Source organism: Balaenoptera ricei, chromosome 1 (genome assembly GCF_028023285.1).
Source record: "Balaenoptera ricei isolate mBalRic1 chromosome 1, mBalRic1.hap2, whole genome shotgun sequence".
NCBI classification, from domain to species: domain Eukaryota; kingdom Metazoa; phylum Chordata; class Mammalia; order Artiodactyla; family Balaenopteridae; genus Balaenoptera; species Balaenoptera ricei.
Window position 1 is genome coordinate 71,476,733 of NC_082639.1, and position 17,872 is coordinate 71,494,604.

A 17,872-nucleotide genomic window follows, 5' to 3' on the forward strand; every position below is an offset into this window, starting at 1 on the left:
AGCAGTTTCTGTTTTCACTCAGAGTATCACAGTAGAATACTTGTAGAAGTCATCTCTTTTGTCAGGGAGAACTTTTATCATTGAGTGGGCTTTCTGTAGTTTGTGAAAGTGGTTGAGTTGCCTCCAACTTGAGAATTTCAAGTTTCTTCTCTCCTTTTTTTTTTGTTTGTTTTTGGGAATTATGAGTTTCTGTGGCTTATCTCAGAATAGTCTGGTGGAGAAATTAGAATGTGCTAAGGACACAAATACAAGTGGATGAATGAATGAGCAATAAATATGTTTAGGTGGGGCTACCAAAGATGTTAGTAAGAGATAACTTTGAAATGCTATTTTCCATTTGGAGGTGGTTTTGATTATTTTGAGTTTGCATTTTGAATTGAAGTTCACAAAAATGGGTTCACGACTGCATTTGGCTTCATTTATTTTGCAGTTTTTTAATTGGTCCAGGAGCATTGAAAAATGTAACAGCACAGTAGTACAGTGTTCACTGGAGTAAATCTTTTAATTTTTGTTTTATAGATCTTATTACCCACTTGGTTAGTTACTCCAATAGTTCTGTATATCTTTTAGAAATTTATCTTTACAACTTGTTCATGAGATAAAAAATAGCCTTTATTTATAAAGAAAGAGTTACATCTTAGTAGTTACAGTCTAGTTTGGGGTTTCAGAAATTCCATGTATGTAGTATAATTTATTTTTTTAATTTTTTTTTTTTAAGTTTTTTTTTTATGTGGACCATTTTTAAAGTCTTTATTGAATTTGTTACAATATTGCTTCTGTTTTATGTTTTGGGTTTTTGGCCACGAAGCATGTGGGATCTTAGCTCCCCAACCAGGGATCAAACCCGCACCCCCTGTATTGGAAGGTGCAGTCTTAACCACTGGACCGCCAGGGAAGTTCCTGTGGTATAATTTAGAATAGAATTTTAAGCATCATTTTTGGGAAAAGGGAGGAAACTAAATAAGTCAACTTTGGTCTCATGAGTTATTTTTTTGAGATGGGAAAGGACCTCAGTAAGAATTTCTCTTTCTAGAACCCTACTGGAAGATGCCTTCTCACTTCTAGCAGAAAAGCATTTGTGTCATCTTCGATAGTATTAGTGTGTTCAGTTAAATAATTTTTTTTTTAAAAAGCCCTAACTTCCTAAAGTCCTTTGAAGTTTTAGGGAAAGAGTGCCTTTTATGGCATGTAGGAAGAAAGACATGAAATTTCTCCCTTCTTCAGTGGGGAAAAGGTTAAATGCCTGACATGTTTTAAGTGATCGAAGTGTTAGTGGTTAGTGTGGGTAACAGTTTGTGAAAAGTCAAGATAAGAGTTGAGACTGGTTTCAGGCTGTGCTAATCTTTCCTACCTGAAGTGAGAAATAAACACCTCATGGGAATGTATGGGGAGATATAATGCCTTTCCCTTCTAGGACACTTGTTTGAGTCAGCAGTTGAATGTGATTACCTTTGGATTCCTGTTTGGGAAAGAGAGCAATGAGTGGGTGGTTTCCTGCAGTTTCTGTGTAGTTAAATAAGTTTTAGAATTGGTATTAATTGGCCCCCTTATAGATGCCTTTAATGAGGAAGCTGTTGTAACACTGGTAAATTAACATCTTTAGAGTTCATTGTTACCAAATAAAAGTTAATTGACATGGAAGTCTTATATACATTGTTGTCCCTCTTGTGATTCAATTTAAATGTACCTTTTAAAAAATAAAGTTATGGTTAATACTGTTTTGGGAGTTTGGGTTTTTTTTTTTCATATTGTTTATGTTTGAATACAAGATATTAACAAAAAGACTTAGAATCTGAATTTTGACTTTCTGATCTGGGAGACCTGCCTGGGGAATACTTTAAATGAGGTCTCCACACCTAGGTAGTTGTATTCATCAGACTAATACGGTGACCGGAAAGGAATAGAATCCTTTAGCCGGTATGGCTTGGGGTGAGCCACTGGATGAAGGAACGACACATGTTTTTGTGTTGTTGCTTTGTTTAACCGCTTTTAAGAACATATGTTCTGAGGTTGGATGGGTGAGGGGAGGTAATGGAATTTCTGATAACAGGAAGGGTAATAAAAAAAATAATAAAATTGCTAGAAGATTATAGTAAATAATCAATGTGGAAGTAGAAATAAATTGTTGTACCAGAAGAGACGATGAAATTATTTTCTTACTTATTCTGTGATTATTCGCTAGTTTTTTGTCGTTGTTGTCAGTGAATACTTTATACGGAATTACTTATGAATTTTGATTTGATAGTGCAATGTAAATGACTTGAGAAATTGTATTTCCGATAGTAACTTCTTAATGTTAAACTGGTTTTAACTAGTTATTAAAAATAATAAATAGTAATATTAAATATTAAATAAATAATAAATATTTATTAAATAAATAAAAAATAAATATTAAGTGTTTACTATTTCCTTGAGGGAAGAAAAAGGGGAGTGGTAAAGTTGCTATTCTGGTTTTTGTGATGCTTTTACATGATCAATGACCACAACTCCTGGATGATTTTTAACTAGCAGGTGGTCAGTCTTTTAAGGTTGCATTTCATAGTTGAGTCCCACTGATTTGGAGACTCTGGTGAAGATGTCATCTTTGTTACATTTATATATATTTTTTTATCTCCTGACATAAAATGTTTTAAATACAACATTTCCTGATAATGTACATAGCTGAAACTTCAAAACTAGAAACTTTAAAACTAACATATATAAAAAGATAAAATTGTGGTGTGTGTGTTTTCTCCCCCTCTATAAAAACATCTTCATTTTATGTTCTTAGGTATATTTGACAACTTTTTGTACAAGGAATTAAGGTATAAAATAATGCATAAAATAAAATTAAGCAAAAGGTGATTGCTGCCTATGTACCATGCACTGTGTTGGAAACTAAGGATACAAAAATAAATAAGCTTCACTTCTTTGTATTCAGCAGCTCAGCGTTCAGTAGGAGAGGAATATAAGTAAAGAACATGTTGCCTGCTCTGATAGTGGAGCTTATAATTGTTCGTGCACTCATTTCATTCCTACACCTATTGTTTTAACATGTCTTTATTTTATGTCCACTATAAAGAGACCACTGTAAACTGACTCTATCAGGCTTGGCATTGTAATGGTGGATGATATCTTTCCTCAAGGAGAACTCACTCCCTATGGAAGCTACCCAGACACAGGGATCATTGTCATTTTTTTCACTGTTATATCCCAAGTGTGTGGAAGAGTGCTAGGCACATAGTAGGCGCTCATAAATATTTATTGGAAGAAAGAAAATAGATGACCCAAACCTGAGCTCAGGTTCTTCATTCCCCATTGTTAGGGAAGCTTTGAACTGGATTTTGGAGAATAATTGTTTACTAAGAGAAAAACGAGTAGAACATCCTGTGCAGAGGGCATAGGCACTGAGTAGTAAGGGTAATATTGAGGCTTAATACAAAATTCACTAATATTTAAAAGTAGATCAGAATGAAAGTGTTATATGTTTGTGAACTTTCAAGAAGTTATAGCTAGCTATATGCTGAGACTATTAAAAGCGTCTGTCTGTGGCATATATTATTCTTAATAGACATGCTTACCAGGAATTTTTCTTTTAAAGTTCAGTATTAAACTGAGAGTAATTTATAACTTTTAAATTGCTATATTTTAATGGCACTTGTGAATTATTAATCAGTGCCAGATAATTTACAGGTTTTTAAGTGGGAGAGATCAGTTTCTTTCTAATAAGGAATTTAATCTCCAAATGTTTTGAAGGACTTATAATGCATACTTTCTCCTTAAAATATTGAGAGGCTTTTCAGGAGTAGTCATATTTGAACCTAATAGCTGATGGCATTCTTGCAGTATATTTTTACATTTTGAGTGTCCAAAGTGTCCAGAATTTTGTTCCTTTTAACAAATCACAGAGGTAAAGTTTTTTCCCTTGCTGTTTATATAATTGGATTTAATTATGTATTAATTTTTTATTATGTATTTATTAGGAATTTTTGTGTATTCCAATATAAATCTTAGTATTTTGTGTATAAATTGATCTTACTTGAAACTGTAAACATTCTTCTAAAAATTTTTTTGTTTGAAGTGCTTCATAATTTAAAATATACCCAAAATAGAAAAAAATGTTTTGTAAACCAGAAAGACACAAGAAGCTAAGGCATGTCACACATATATGGTGAGTTGACTATTTTGTAGTTACATGACCTTAAATTGTTTGAACACTTTCTTTTGCAAGAACTTTATATTTTTGTAAGGATTTGATTTGTGTTTCATGCTAACCAAGTTTACTTAACACACAGATTGCTACATTTTCAAGGCCAGGGTGCTGGAAAATGACATTGCATTCCTTTATTTTCTTTGTTCTTGGCATGAACACAAGTTCAAAGGTGAAAGTAGTTGTTTTTACTGTGCACATGCCATGGTTTAGGCTCCTCACATAATACTGACAGGTTAAAGAATTATATGTTAATGAACACAAAAAATTAGATATTTTAGAGTTTGATTGATAAAGCTATTTCTTAAAATGGACTAATAGAGTAAAACAATAGAGTGACATTCTGCAAACTTACATGGAATGAGTTTTTAACATACTGCCTTTTAGTATACAAAGGTAAGTTTTATTATACATCCTTGATTTTAAAAATTTTGTTATAATAACCTCATGAATATGCAGAGATAAATTGAAAAAGTTGAACTACTAGTGAAATAATTTATCATTTAGGTTTACTTTGAACACTGACTTTTCACCTAAATTAAAATGAAATGGAAATAAGTTTTCTGGCAGCTTCTAAACTAGAGTTCAGCCTGGTGGAAATCATGCTCCCCTCATTAAGTATTTTTCTTATTTCCCTTTTAGGAAGAAATTTTATTAGCATATATAAACAGGAATAAATCAGAGATTTCATATTCCATCACTGGTAATAGACGATGGTCTGAGTTAATGTTTCTGTAGAGCTTGAAGTCACAGCCTCAGTCCCATAGAGGACCATGATAATCAAAAGGAGTGGTGCTTACTGGGACCCTAGCTGGCATAAGCAGGGCATACATGACAGGGTTCAGTTCAAAGTAATTAAGGAAAACAGTACCAGAAAAGTTGAAGTTTTTATTTTATAGCTTAATAAGTCTTTTATTGGAATGTATGATTTTACAGAAATGTCCAAAGAGCAGACTGAGGGAGACAATGTTAGAAAAGCAAAATGTTCCTAATCAAGAGTTTGAAGTCCACCACAGGCATAAGCTTATAGCAGTATACTATTTATTGCCAGAGTAGCATATTTTCTTGCCAAAATGCTCATAAATGATGCGAAATCCAATGTTAGAATTCCAATTCTGGTCTTACAAATTCCCATCTCATAGCAGTACATCTGTTTATTAGGAGTTATTCCCTGAATGTGCAAGATTTCAGTCCTAAGTCACTGCACCTGTTGACAGGAGGTGTTTATTCCAATCACTAGCCTAAAGCACAGTTATTGCTTGACATTTTATAGCTTGGGAGGGAAAAAGTGTCTTCAAAGTCATTTGTTCAGAGTGGAGAAAATGGAGCAAAACAGTTCTTTTTACTCTAAGCACCACTATTTGGCAGTGTTCACATTTGCATAGCAGAAAGCTGCAATATTGATTTTTTTGCTCACAGAGCCTCCCACAAGTTTTTTCTTCGATGTCAGATGGATTGGATTACACTTTGCTTGTTGGGATGCTTTTTTTTTTTCTTTGTTGAAACAGAAATATATTGAAAGTACAGCTTAGAATAAATGTCATAGTAATAGTGTGATTAAAGAGCTTTAATTTGGGCATTTCTTTATGTTGATTATGTTGACTGAGCAATTTCATTGACTACTTGACCATCAGACAACTGTTTCCTTTCTTGCCCTTGTTCCTCTAGGACTAGAGGCACCCAGTACACCCTAACTATGTTCTGTACAACAGGGGTCCCCAACCTGCTGCTAAGTGTCATTATCATTTGGAGAGGCATTAAAGTAACATTGAAAAACATGAGTTTGGGAGCTGAAGTATTAGGTTTCAAACCTTGATTTCATTCTTATTGGATGTGTGATTTTGGAAAACATAATTTTTCTGTGCTTCAATTTCTTCCTTTGTAAAATAGTGATAATAATAATACCTATCTCATATGGTTGTTATGAGGATTTGTAGTCAGTATATATTTGTAAAGTCCTCAGAGGGACTTCTAGTGACGATGGGGTGAAGAGGGTGACAAATCCTCTTCCCCCAAACAAGTATAAAACTAAACAAAATTGTCAACAACCACCATTTTAGGGCTCTGGAAATTAACCAGAGCCAAATAAGAAATTGGGAAGGATTTCTTGAAAAAAAAGCTGATGGAACTTTTGGTGCACATAGTTCAAGTTTAAAGCCTTCTAGCCTGGGGCTGCTCCTCCCCCCACCCTGCACTCTGGCTATGTCATTGTGGTTAGTTTTGTCAGAGCAAGGCTGGCCTTGAAAATCTGTGACTGAGCTGCCAGGGAGAGTTGGCTTGATTTAGAGTAGAGTGTGGAAACCCATGCCCAGCAGTGTTGTCAGTAAAAGTGGTAAACACTGGAAAACAGATGGGGAAAACCCCTAGCTCTTGCTAACCTGAGGTTGTGGTCCCAGGTGGGGAGACTGAGTGCCAGTCTGAAACATAACCAGGAGACCTTGGAAATGAAAGAGCCAAACCTTGGAAATGAAAGAGCCAAACGTTCTCTGCGTTCTTGACTGACTGAGAAGCTACACACAGAGCAGAGGAGATGCGAGGGGACGTGGCAGAAAAATAACCAAGGCTGACTTGAAAACTGCTTGAACTTTGAACTCTCCGTAACCTACAGATCAATCAGCAGAGAGTGGAGACCTTATTATGGGTTCATGGTTTTTGTGCAAAGTCTTTGCTCAGTCATTGGCTGATCACTAAGCTATGCAGAGACAGGTGTGATCCCAAGAAAGTCAAGCTAGAAAATAAAAATAAGAATTAAAATAACAACGACAATAATGAACAGAGACACACAGCAGCTGTAAAGTACAGGGGAAGACAGAGTCAGCAGACTAAATTCAGTCAGAATGCTGAAAAGAAAATATCACAACAGCAACAATTCTCAGGGGAAAGGAATCTAGAATAGCTAACAGTATATTATTTTAAATGTCTAGTTTTCAACAACAACAAAAAATTTGCAAGCTAATGCAGAGAAACAGGAAAGTTGACCCATACTTAGGAGAAAAAACATTCAATAGAAACTGCCTCTGTTGTGGGCCTGGATGTTAGATTTAGCAGATAAACATTTCAGAATGGCCGTTATGACTATGTTCAAAGATTAAAGTAAAACTATATTAGAGAATTAAGAGGAAATATGATGACGACTTAACAAATATGTAATAGAGAAAACCTATTTTAAAGGGCCTTGGAGAAATTCTTGGCATGTCTTATTGTATCAGTGTGTTGCAAATAAATAAATTTTCTTCCCCAAATACAGATATCCTACCTTCATCTGAACCCAGATATTCTGATTCAGTAGGGCTGGATTCGGGTTTGCAGATACGTCTTTTAAAAAATACCTACCAGATGACTCTGATGCAAAGTCATATTTGGGAGTCAGTCATATAATCTTAGCAGTGATTTTTTTAAAAAGTCCCGAAAAATGTTCAATTAAATAATTAAGGATGAATTCGTGTACAAAGGAAGAAAGTGCAATTAAGAAATGGTACTGATACCTGTGATGATTTCTTCCTGTGACTCAGTATAGTATGTCATTAATGTGATATAAATAAAGGTGTAAATAAGTGTTTTTAGGAATAAGTTTTGTTCTGCCTTTTCATAAGATTTACTTAGTGAAAATGTTGAATTTTAAAAATTAATATTAATTGCAATAGTTTTATTTAAGACTTTCCAAACTTCTTTGAAGTTCCATTGCTGGTGGAAGAGTTTGAAGCCATACCCCTTGAAGTTTTCAGGAAAATAGGGAGAAGTGGCCAAAGAAAGCATAACAATTTACATTTTTCTTAAAAATTTATGCTTTCTGCCATCCGCTGCTGCCATGGCACCCGTGATAAAGCTTGTGGCGAAGGGGGGCAAAAAGAAAGAAGCAGGTCCTGAAGTTTACTCTTGACTGTACCCACCCTGTAGAAGATGGAATCATGGATGCCGCCAATCTTGAGCAGTTTTTTCAGGAGAGAAAGTGAATGGAAAAGCTGGGAATCTTGGTGGAGGTATTGTAACAGTCGAAAGAAGCAAAGCAAGATTACTGTAACTTCTGAGGTGCCTTTTTCCAAAAGGTATTTGAAATATATCACCAAAAAAATATTTGAAGAAGAATAATCTACGTGACTGGTTACACGTAGTTAGTAACAACAAAGAGAGTTACGAATTGCGTTACTTCTAGATTAATCAAGATGAAGAAGAGGAGGAAGATGAGGATTAAAACTCAGTTATCTGGAATATTTTGTATGAGTTCTTGAATAAAACTTAGGAACCAAGAATAAAAAAGTTTATGTAGGTTTTTCTTTTCATTTAATAATTGGCCCGTGTTTATTTTCTCCCTTCCAGTAAGTCTTTGGTTAAAATAGTTAATCCAGAAAGATGTCTACTTGTGATTTGTATGAATCCTGACTAATTCATCATGTACTTTTGAGAATTTTCTTGGCAGTACCATACAGTCTACATTATTGTGCCATAGTCCATCCATGCTAACATTCTCATGTTTATATTTTAAAGAAATAGAGCAACAAATGTCTTAATTGTTGACCACTTGAAAATGTTAGAATAGCATGTATACCTGCTTAAAAGGAGCTTGCCTGTTTAGAATCATAGATTGGTGAAATTTGATAGGACTTTGAAATGACTTTAATTCTTCAGAAAAAGAAATTAAAACCCAGAAAAATAAAATGATGTAGCCAAGTTCACAAGGCTGACCCAGACACCTGTACTGTTCAGTACTCTTTCTGTGTGTCCATACTTGCACAGTATAGATTTTGCTCTCTTAATAAGTTTATGGCACACGTCGCTACATTTCCACAAATACAATTTTCATTATTATCTATATGTTGTGTGAACCTTTAAAATAATTGTTTCCTGTCAAATTCACTAACATTTTTTGGTGAATTTCAAATGGTACGAAAAATTATAAAGTAAATCTTGTTTGTATTATCAACATGGTGGCTTGAGAAGTCACAGAATCCCTTTCTGTTCATGGCCATTACTAAAAGCATGGGCTCTGGAATCTGAGAACCCTGCATGCATTAGAATCTAACTCACAGTAATCCTTGAGACCCTGAATTACTTACTGTTTAATGCCTTAGTTTCATACTCTGTAAATCGGTGTTATTACAGTTAAGTACTCCATTGTTTTTTGTTGTGTTGATAGTTGTTGATGATGCTGGTGATCATAAAAAGGGTGATCCATAAAAAGCAGTTTGGACAGTATCTAAACGTTGTAATTGCTATGTAAATGTTAGCTACTACAATATTTACTTTTTATTTTTTTCTTCATATTTGTTTTATATAGATATATATATATATATATATATCCATATCCAGTTGGAAACACAGATTTAAATAAAGGAAGGTTCATAAACATCTGTCTTTGTGAGAAACACTAATGAACCCCAGTGGTACCTAGAAAATAATAAATTGACAGAATTTAAACATTTCTTTTTTTGAGGCTATAACATAATGTTATTGATTATTAAGTAATTTATCTGTGTCTTAATGCTCACTCTTTTTGTTTTCACTGCCAAAGGAAATAGATATTACAGAGGAAAACGCATTTTAATTTATATTGTTTTAAACAGATACTAGTTGTTCAACTTAGCAATTTGGTTTGACAGCAGTTATTGGAATTATGTATCATGTACCAATCTAGCATTGGAATTATAACTAACTATCATCAGAGTCTAGCAGGGAAGATATATATTAAAAATGAATATCCACAGCACCATGTGGTAATAACAAGCGATTTTTAAATTTTATACGTAAGTATAAAGTTCAATGGAAACAGAGGTGAGAGAGCAAGAATTTAGGAAAGAGAACACTTAATGATTTAAGGCAATAACATTATAGCGTTAAATAAAGCAACATTCACCATTAAGAACTCATTCAGTTCTATGCAATGAAAGTGTAAGTGCCATGATCTGTTCTTCAGAAAATTATATATTGGAAATCTACTACATTAGTAAAGTGTGCTGATCTTTCTATTTTTTTTCCTTCTCTTTTTCCATACTTTACCTTTTTGGATGACTAATATTAAGGCTTTAAAAATCCTTTCTCTGAATTATCAAAACAGCAAGACTTCTGCAACTTCTCAAATATCTTTCAAAAGCAGAGGAAAATTCACTTAGAACCATAACTATAATCCTGCAAACTATCAACAACAAAAATTAAGGAGCTCAAGTTAAAAACCACAGTGCTTCAGAATCAATTCTATATTTTTGACAAATACTACAACTTGTGAATTTTGGCTCCAAGTCAGTCTTACAATAACATTTTCTCATATTTGTAATATTCTCTAATATGATTTACAAGGAATTATAATTGCAAATCATCTCTGGCTTTAAAATATGCAGTGCTCCAAAATTTTATATGATGTCACTTGTTTGAATTTTCACACAGCTTTTTGCCACAGAAGTGTGTCTGCTTCTGAAGCCCTAAAACATATTTTCATTTAAAACAAATATAATACTAATTTAAGCTGAATTATTTGTATAAGCAGTACAGTATCAGCAAATGGAAGAAAGCAATAACATATGTAAAAGTTTATTTATGAACTTGGGAAAAGGTTGGCCCCTTTACTGCTTGTTATGATATTGCCCAGCTCCATTTCTGTATTCCTTCTTCATTGATAGTGCGCTTCTCTTTTAGTAATCTTGTAAGACCATAAATCTTCTTAGTGAAAACCTACCAAGGTTGGCGTTTGCCTCAGTCCCCTGAAGATTTCTGTGCTCTAAACTGTGTGCTTTTCTTCTCTCTCCATCCCAATTACATTTTTAGTTTTCTCAGTAGAACTGAGAACTCAGCCAAGTTTGAGAATTGCTGATTTTCTAAATCATACCAAGGTGCAACCCACTAACTAATCATTTTGCAGGATTATTTGCATCTTAGAAAGAAGATGCATGTTTATCCAGGAGACTGTTTATTTTATTGTATTAGTGAGAGACATTGTGCAATAGTTAAAGAGAACAGGTTTTAGCATTGGATTGACCTGGACAGAACCTAGCTCTTCAACTTAGAAGTTTATGTCTTGGAACAGTTTACTTCTGAATGTCATTTTTTTTTTCCAGTAAAAAGGGATATAAGGGATAACTCATGTGATGCAGAGTAATTAAAAGGATAGAGATAAGAAAAAATACTGAAATTAATGCTAGTCTTTTATAAAAGAAATGCTATAGATGGCAACGAGTTAGAGAACTGAAATAAAAAATTGGGTCAAAAAAAAAATTGGGTCAATGTAGAAGTTTTTGATATGGTAGGTAACCCATAGGTATCACATCAGCACACAGAGATGTGCTTCTCCCATACATAGTTGTTCTTGGCTGTTCTTGGCTTTCTCTGCTTTTACCTTTGTTCTATGCTCTGTTACTACTTTAGAGGACCCCTGGTTGAAAACTGTGATTAAAACCTAAAATTCTAATTTCTTATTCTATTTGGAATCTTTTTATAGCACTCATGAACAGTGGTTATCTACATTCCACCTAATACACCATACATAAGTTCATATGGCACTTTCTATTAAGTGCTTTTCTGTACATTATCTCATTTTAGAGTCACACAGGTAGGAAAAATAATAACATCATAGATGTTTCATCTGCATTTTGTAAATGACAAAACTGAATCTCAGAAATTTTGCCCCTTTTGGGGGTTTCAGCTTTTTGGACTGGATTGGAGCAGTGCTGGCTCCTTTGAATGCCCATCTGCTGAATCCTTTCATTTATGTCAGTTTTCAGTAAAGAGTCTACAAATTGAAATAAGTTATTGTGCCGTAAGTATGATACTGTCATAGTGTCTTAGTTATTTTGGGAGACACTAAGACAAATGTATTTTTAAGATAATTCTATTAACAGCAATTAATATGTCTACATTAAGTGGGTAAGTAAGGCCAGTGTCCTGTATAGCAGAGCTTTGATTTCATTTATAAATGAAAACCGTTCTTTTATTAATTGTTGCATTCTGTATTTGTAAATCTTGTCACTCTTTATAAATCCATTGATCAAATGTGTCATTTTTCTTTGGGTTTACTCAAAAAGGGCCACGTAGTTTCTGATTGTGACTAGGTTATACAGAAAATATTTTATTAAGGTAATTTAAAATTGTCTTATAAAGATGAATAATCCAGCTAAAGATATATATTAAAAATTTAATGATACATTAGTGATTCATAGTAAAGATCCAGAGAATTATTTAATAAATGTATGAATGGTGGCTTGAAAAACATACTTTGTATGACATCTCTTGGATATAGACATGACTCATATTACTTGAAAATGCCTTATTAAAATAATATACTTCATAAATGAGTTAATTTTTTTTTTTTTTCTTTTTTAAGGTTTCAGCAGAGCAGCTTTACCATTTGGGTTAGTTCGTAGAGAATTATCCTGTGAAGGTTATTCTATAGATCTACGATGTCCCGGCAGTGATGTCATCATGATTGAGAGCGCTAACTATGGTCGGACAGACGACAAGATTTGTGATGCTGACCCATTTCAGATGGAGAATACAGACTGCTACCTCCCAGATGCCTTCAAAATTATGACTCAAAGGTAAATGTTCACGTGTTATTATCCCATTTTAGTTACTACATCCAAATTCGTAAAAGTATTATCGTAACTCCAGGCTGGACAGATACAGTCCATATCTCAGCCTATTCATTAAACTGAGTTAGGGTTTTACCTACTAATGTTGATTTCTACTTTATAATATTTCAACAACATTTAAATCTCTGTATCATTTTTATATAGATTGACATATCAGAAGGAATATGTATTACATGTTTTTTTATACATCATAAGATAAAAGTAATTGACATGTAATCTTGTTTTTTAAGCCTTCAAAATTTTGAAATATTTTATACTATCAAGAATGTTTAAATGTCTGGGTCTTTGGCAATAATTGCTCCTTATTTTTTTTAAATTAGTAAACTTTATTTTTTCAGCAAAAATGAGCAGAATGTACACAGAATTATCATACTCCATCTCCACACGTGCAAGGCCTCCCTAACCATTGACATCCTGACATCCCCCATCATGGTGGTACATTCGTTATAGTAGATGAACTCACATTGATACATCATCATCCCCCGAAGTCCTCAGTTTGCATTAGGGTTCACTCTTGTTGTTGTACATTCTGTGGGTTTTGACACATTTATAATGACACTTATTCACCGTTGTAATATCATCCAGAACAGTTTCACTGACCTAAAAATCCTCTGTGCTCCACCTACTCATACCTCCCTCCATCTAATCCCTGGCAACCACTGATCTTTTTATTTTCTTACAGTTTTGCCTCTTCTGGAGTGTCATATAGTTGTAATCGTACAGAATGTAACCTTTTCAGATTGCTTTCTTTCACTTAGTAATATGCACTTAAGTTTCCTACATGTCTTTTCATGGCTTAATAGCTCATTTCTTTTTAGTGTTAAATAATATTCCATAGTCTGGATGTACCACAGTTTATCCATTCACCTACTGAAGGATTTCTTGATTTCTTCCAAATTTTGGCAATTATGAATAAAGCTGCTATGAACATCTGTTCAGGTTTTTGTGTGGACATAAGTTTTCAGTTCATTTGGGCAAATACCAAGGAGCATGATTTGTTGGATCATATGGTAAGAGTGTGTTTAGTTTTGTAAGAAACTGCCAAACTGTCTTGCAAAGTGACTGTACCATTTTGCATTCCCACTGGCAATGAATGAGAGTTACTGTTGCTCCGCACCCTCACCCGCATTTAGTATTGTCAGTGTTTTAGATTTTGGCTAGTCTAATAGGTGTATAGTGATATCTCATTGTTTTAATTTACAATTCCCCAATGACATATCATGTTGAACACCTCTTAATATACTTACTTGCCATTTGTATATCTTTATTGGTGAGGTGTCTGTTCTGGTCTTTTGCCCCCTTTTGTAATTGGGTTGTTTTCTTATTGTTTAGCTTTAAGAGTTTTTTATTTTTATATTTTTATTTTTATTTTTTTGGCCACGCTGCGTGGCTTGCAGGATCCCAGTTCCCTGACCAGGGATTGAACCTGTGCCCCCTGCAGTGGAAGCACGTAGTCCCAACCACTGGACTGCCAGGGAATTCCCTTTAAGAGTTTTTTAAAATATAGTTTGGATAATAATCCTTTATCAGATAATGTCTTTTGCAAATATTTCCTCTCAAGCTGTGGCTTGTCTTCTATTGATCTTCAGTTTTAGAAAAACAAACAAAATAAAAACAACAGATTAAGAAAGTTAAAACATATAGTGCTCATTCTCTGTCTCTTTCTTCATATATAGATAATAGGAAGGAAGGGAGGAAGGGGGGGAAGGAAGGAAGGAAGGAAGGAAGGAGGAAAGAAGATAGAAAGTTATTTGGGTAATATACCAATTTTGCTTAATTTTGTGTTTTAAAAATGATGTGTTGGAAAGTGTGTTATAAACTATAAAATATATGAATGATGTCTCTTAACTGGACAGTTGTGTTTCTACAAGTAAATAGAATACAAAAAACTGCTGACAATGGGTATGGACTTTCCTCTGCCTTAACACAGAGCACCTAATTCTTGGCATCTTTTTTTTTTCGTAAATTTTGGTACTCTTGGCATCTTAATTAGAGTTTTCTTATATGTAAGGTATTAAAATTGTGTTCGTTGTGATTGAAAGTAATATCCAGCAATCCCAGTTATTTGGAACATAGAGACTCTCTGAAGGAACACAAGTTTCAGAGTTAACACAAGTTACAACGTTGATTTTGTATTTTGTTTACTGGGAAAACCCTTTATCTTTCTATTCAAAGCTTACACCCTCTCCTCCTGCCTCTTTTCCCCCACTGAAAACAGTCTTCTGTCCAGTTTTGTAGCTTATATGCTAGTCTACCTTAAAGTAGAGCAGCAAATTTTCTAGACTGAGGTCTGATCAGTGTAGGCACAGTGAAATCATCTAAAGGTGATAAGAGCGATGAAGGAAATAATGGAAAAACTGTTTTTTAAAAATCCAGTCTATAAGAGTGTGGGTACAAATTGCTGTAAAATCTCTAATTTCAAACAAAATAGGTATTAGCATATTTTTATTGATAGCACATTATAGTAAGTAGTTTTTTGTTAATGTTGATGCTGATCAAGATATTTTTAATAAACAAGAGGACATATATAATACTTTTGAAAGATTTCCATCAAAATGCTTTTATTTTTAGTTTTTAAAGTGTAGTTATTAAAAAATTAAGGTAAAATCTTATTTGCACAAATGGCACTGGATAAAGGTTTTTTGCGGTTTTTTTGTTTGTTTTGTTTTTGTTTTTTTTAAAAAACAAAAGTCCTTTATGGACTATGTAGGATTTGAAATCTGGCTTGTGAAACAAACTACGTAGGATAATATACCTTCTTTGGAAGAATGGATTCTGTGCTCCAATAAAATTGTAATAGAACAATTTGCACATAGTATTTAAAAAATTGAGAACTGCCTATAGCAGGCAGACAATAAAGGTAACCCCTGATAATTGACCATTTATTCATTCTTAATATGTTGATTCGACTATTCAGTGGTAGTGATAGCACATGAGCATCTAGAAGTAAGCCAGAGAGAAATAGGAAGTGAAAAATGATTATGTACAATTACCTGTTTTTATTAGACTGACAGGCAAAAAGCAGTGGGAGTTAGTACAAAGAGAATCCGAAAAGAGCTGGCCCTGAGGAATTGTACTTTGTAGGTAACTTCCTTTTGTTTGTGGAGTTATACATTTAAATACATGGTTGAATATCTAGCACAACACATAAGCCTTATCATACTTGTTAATATAAATGTAATTACATATTATAGGAAATGCACAAGATAAGATAGCAAGTTATTTTCATTGTTTCATTATGTTATAAAAGCAGGGCTACATTTTTGATAATACATTTTAAAGGAACTAGAGTTTGGGGGTATTTAAATTCGGTGAAAGCATACTGTAATTTCCTTGTTATCAAAATCTCTGAACAATTTGCGGTGTGTTAGGGAAAATAAGGGGTTAGTTCCAAAATTGCCTGTAGAAACTCCATTTTTATATTGTTGAATTATACTAGTGGCTTATAATTATTTAATCAACACAATGACAATTTAAACATGAACACTTTATTGACACGGAAGACAATGTTAAGATGACTTAAAAGTGAATTTCATAGTGGTAATTTATAAGTACTCCATTCTGTGTATGTCAGATTATAAACCCTAAAGGAAGTCCACCATATTTGACTATTACATAGTTTGAAATAGCTGTAAGAAAAATAGGTAGACAATATTTTTGCAGCTGAATTATTACAGAATAACTACTGAATGTGTAGAATACTTGTCCCTATTTTTTTAATTTAAAGATATTCTTTCAGTATTTACAAATAAAGTAAGAGTTATTTTCACCAAACTCCTAATAATTTGGCAAATTTTTCCATTTATAATCATCAAAAAAATGTGTTAATAATGTAGAAAATCAGACTTTTTTTCTTTAATGTAGGAGATTTCTCTTTTGAAAAATTAAATAAAAGCACTAGATATTTTTCTATTAAATTTGAAACTCCCTGTTTTCTACATATAATAATGGATATAGGCACAGAAATTTCAATACCATAAAATATGTTTATATTATAATTCAAGGCTTTTCTACCCCCCCCCCCCCCCACTGTCATCACTTCATCAGTTGAGAGTCAAGTAAATAAACACACTTGTAATTCTTGACTGTGGTGATAGTAAAAGTATCAATAATTGTTATTTATTCTCTATTTTCTATTTCCTGCTCACTTAAAGGTATGAAACCAAGACTCTATTACTAACTGATTCTACTTGTCTTTTAAGTACACTGAATGGCTCATCCTAAAAAGTGAGAAATGAAACTCTTTCCTAAAATGATATGTTTTAATACTCTATAAAATGATCACCATTAGAGATAATTTTTTTAGCACTCTTTGAAGATAATTGTAGTGGGGTAACTTAAATATGAAACAGTTTCAACACTTTGAATTCATTAAAGCAAAGAAAAAAAACACTTCTTATTACTACTCTGAAGTATTTGATGAATAAGTAAATTAGAATTTTGCTAACAATACTGTTTCTTTGTAGCACTGGGTACAATCTAGTTAAAGTGATTTGCTAAATTGTACCTGAGATCCTCTTCTGGTATTGCTTATAACTGTCCCTTTGTTCATTTATTCACTCTAAGAGCTTGCCAGTTCTCATCAAGGTGGTTTGGTGCCTTAGATTATGCTTTGTAATTGTCCTTAGGTTTTTCTTTTTTTATTAACACTCCAGCCAAGAGATCTGAAAGTAAGAAAGTATGTAAATGTTTACTGGGTTTTAAAAAAATATTAAATGTAAGGTTAATGGGCGTAGGTAGGTCCAGTTTTTCAGAGTCTTAACTCATACTATCAGATGTACATCAGTGTACCTCTGTCAGTGCAAAGAGGTTCTAAAAGTAATATGTGCTGCTCTCAAGAAGATGGTAAGAATACATGCCTCAGTTTTTTCCCTACAGTAGGAAAGGTGTATTTTGTATAATTGATTCAAAGATAGGCCCTTTTTTTGTGTGTTGAAATTGCCCAAGGAAAGTAAAATAGTTTCCTAGACTTAGGGAACTAGCCTGATTCCTTCAAAGATTTTAGCCAATTTTTTTAGCCCACTTATGGATACCAACTGGCTAGAACCTCATAGCACAACTACAGTAGGTTACTTATTAAATAAAATACAGTATATTTTTGGTTGTT

General features: G+C 33.4%; 1 protein-coding gene and 1 pseudogene across 9 annotated transcripts in view; both read left to right on the forward strand.

The window, feature by feature from the left end:
* The window catches only part of ADGRL2 (adhesion G protein-coupled receptor L2), a 212,078-nt gene that overhangs the window by 118,478 nt on the left and 75,728 nt on the right, over positions 1–17,872 (forward strand). For all 9 annotated transcript variants that reach the window (XM_059925141.1, XM_059925150.1, XM_059925126.1 and 6 more), the window contains exon 3: positions 12,498–12,711. In XM_059925141.1, coding sequence (XP_059781124.1) covers positions 12,498–12,711 — 214 coding nt within the window. The remainder of the gene's footprint in view (positions 1–12,497; positions 12,712–17,872) is intronic.
* On the forward strand, positions 7,998–8,381 carry LOC132350406 (large ribosomal subunit protein eL22-like; annotated as a pseudogene).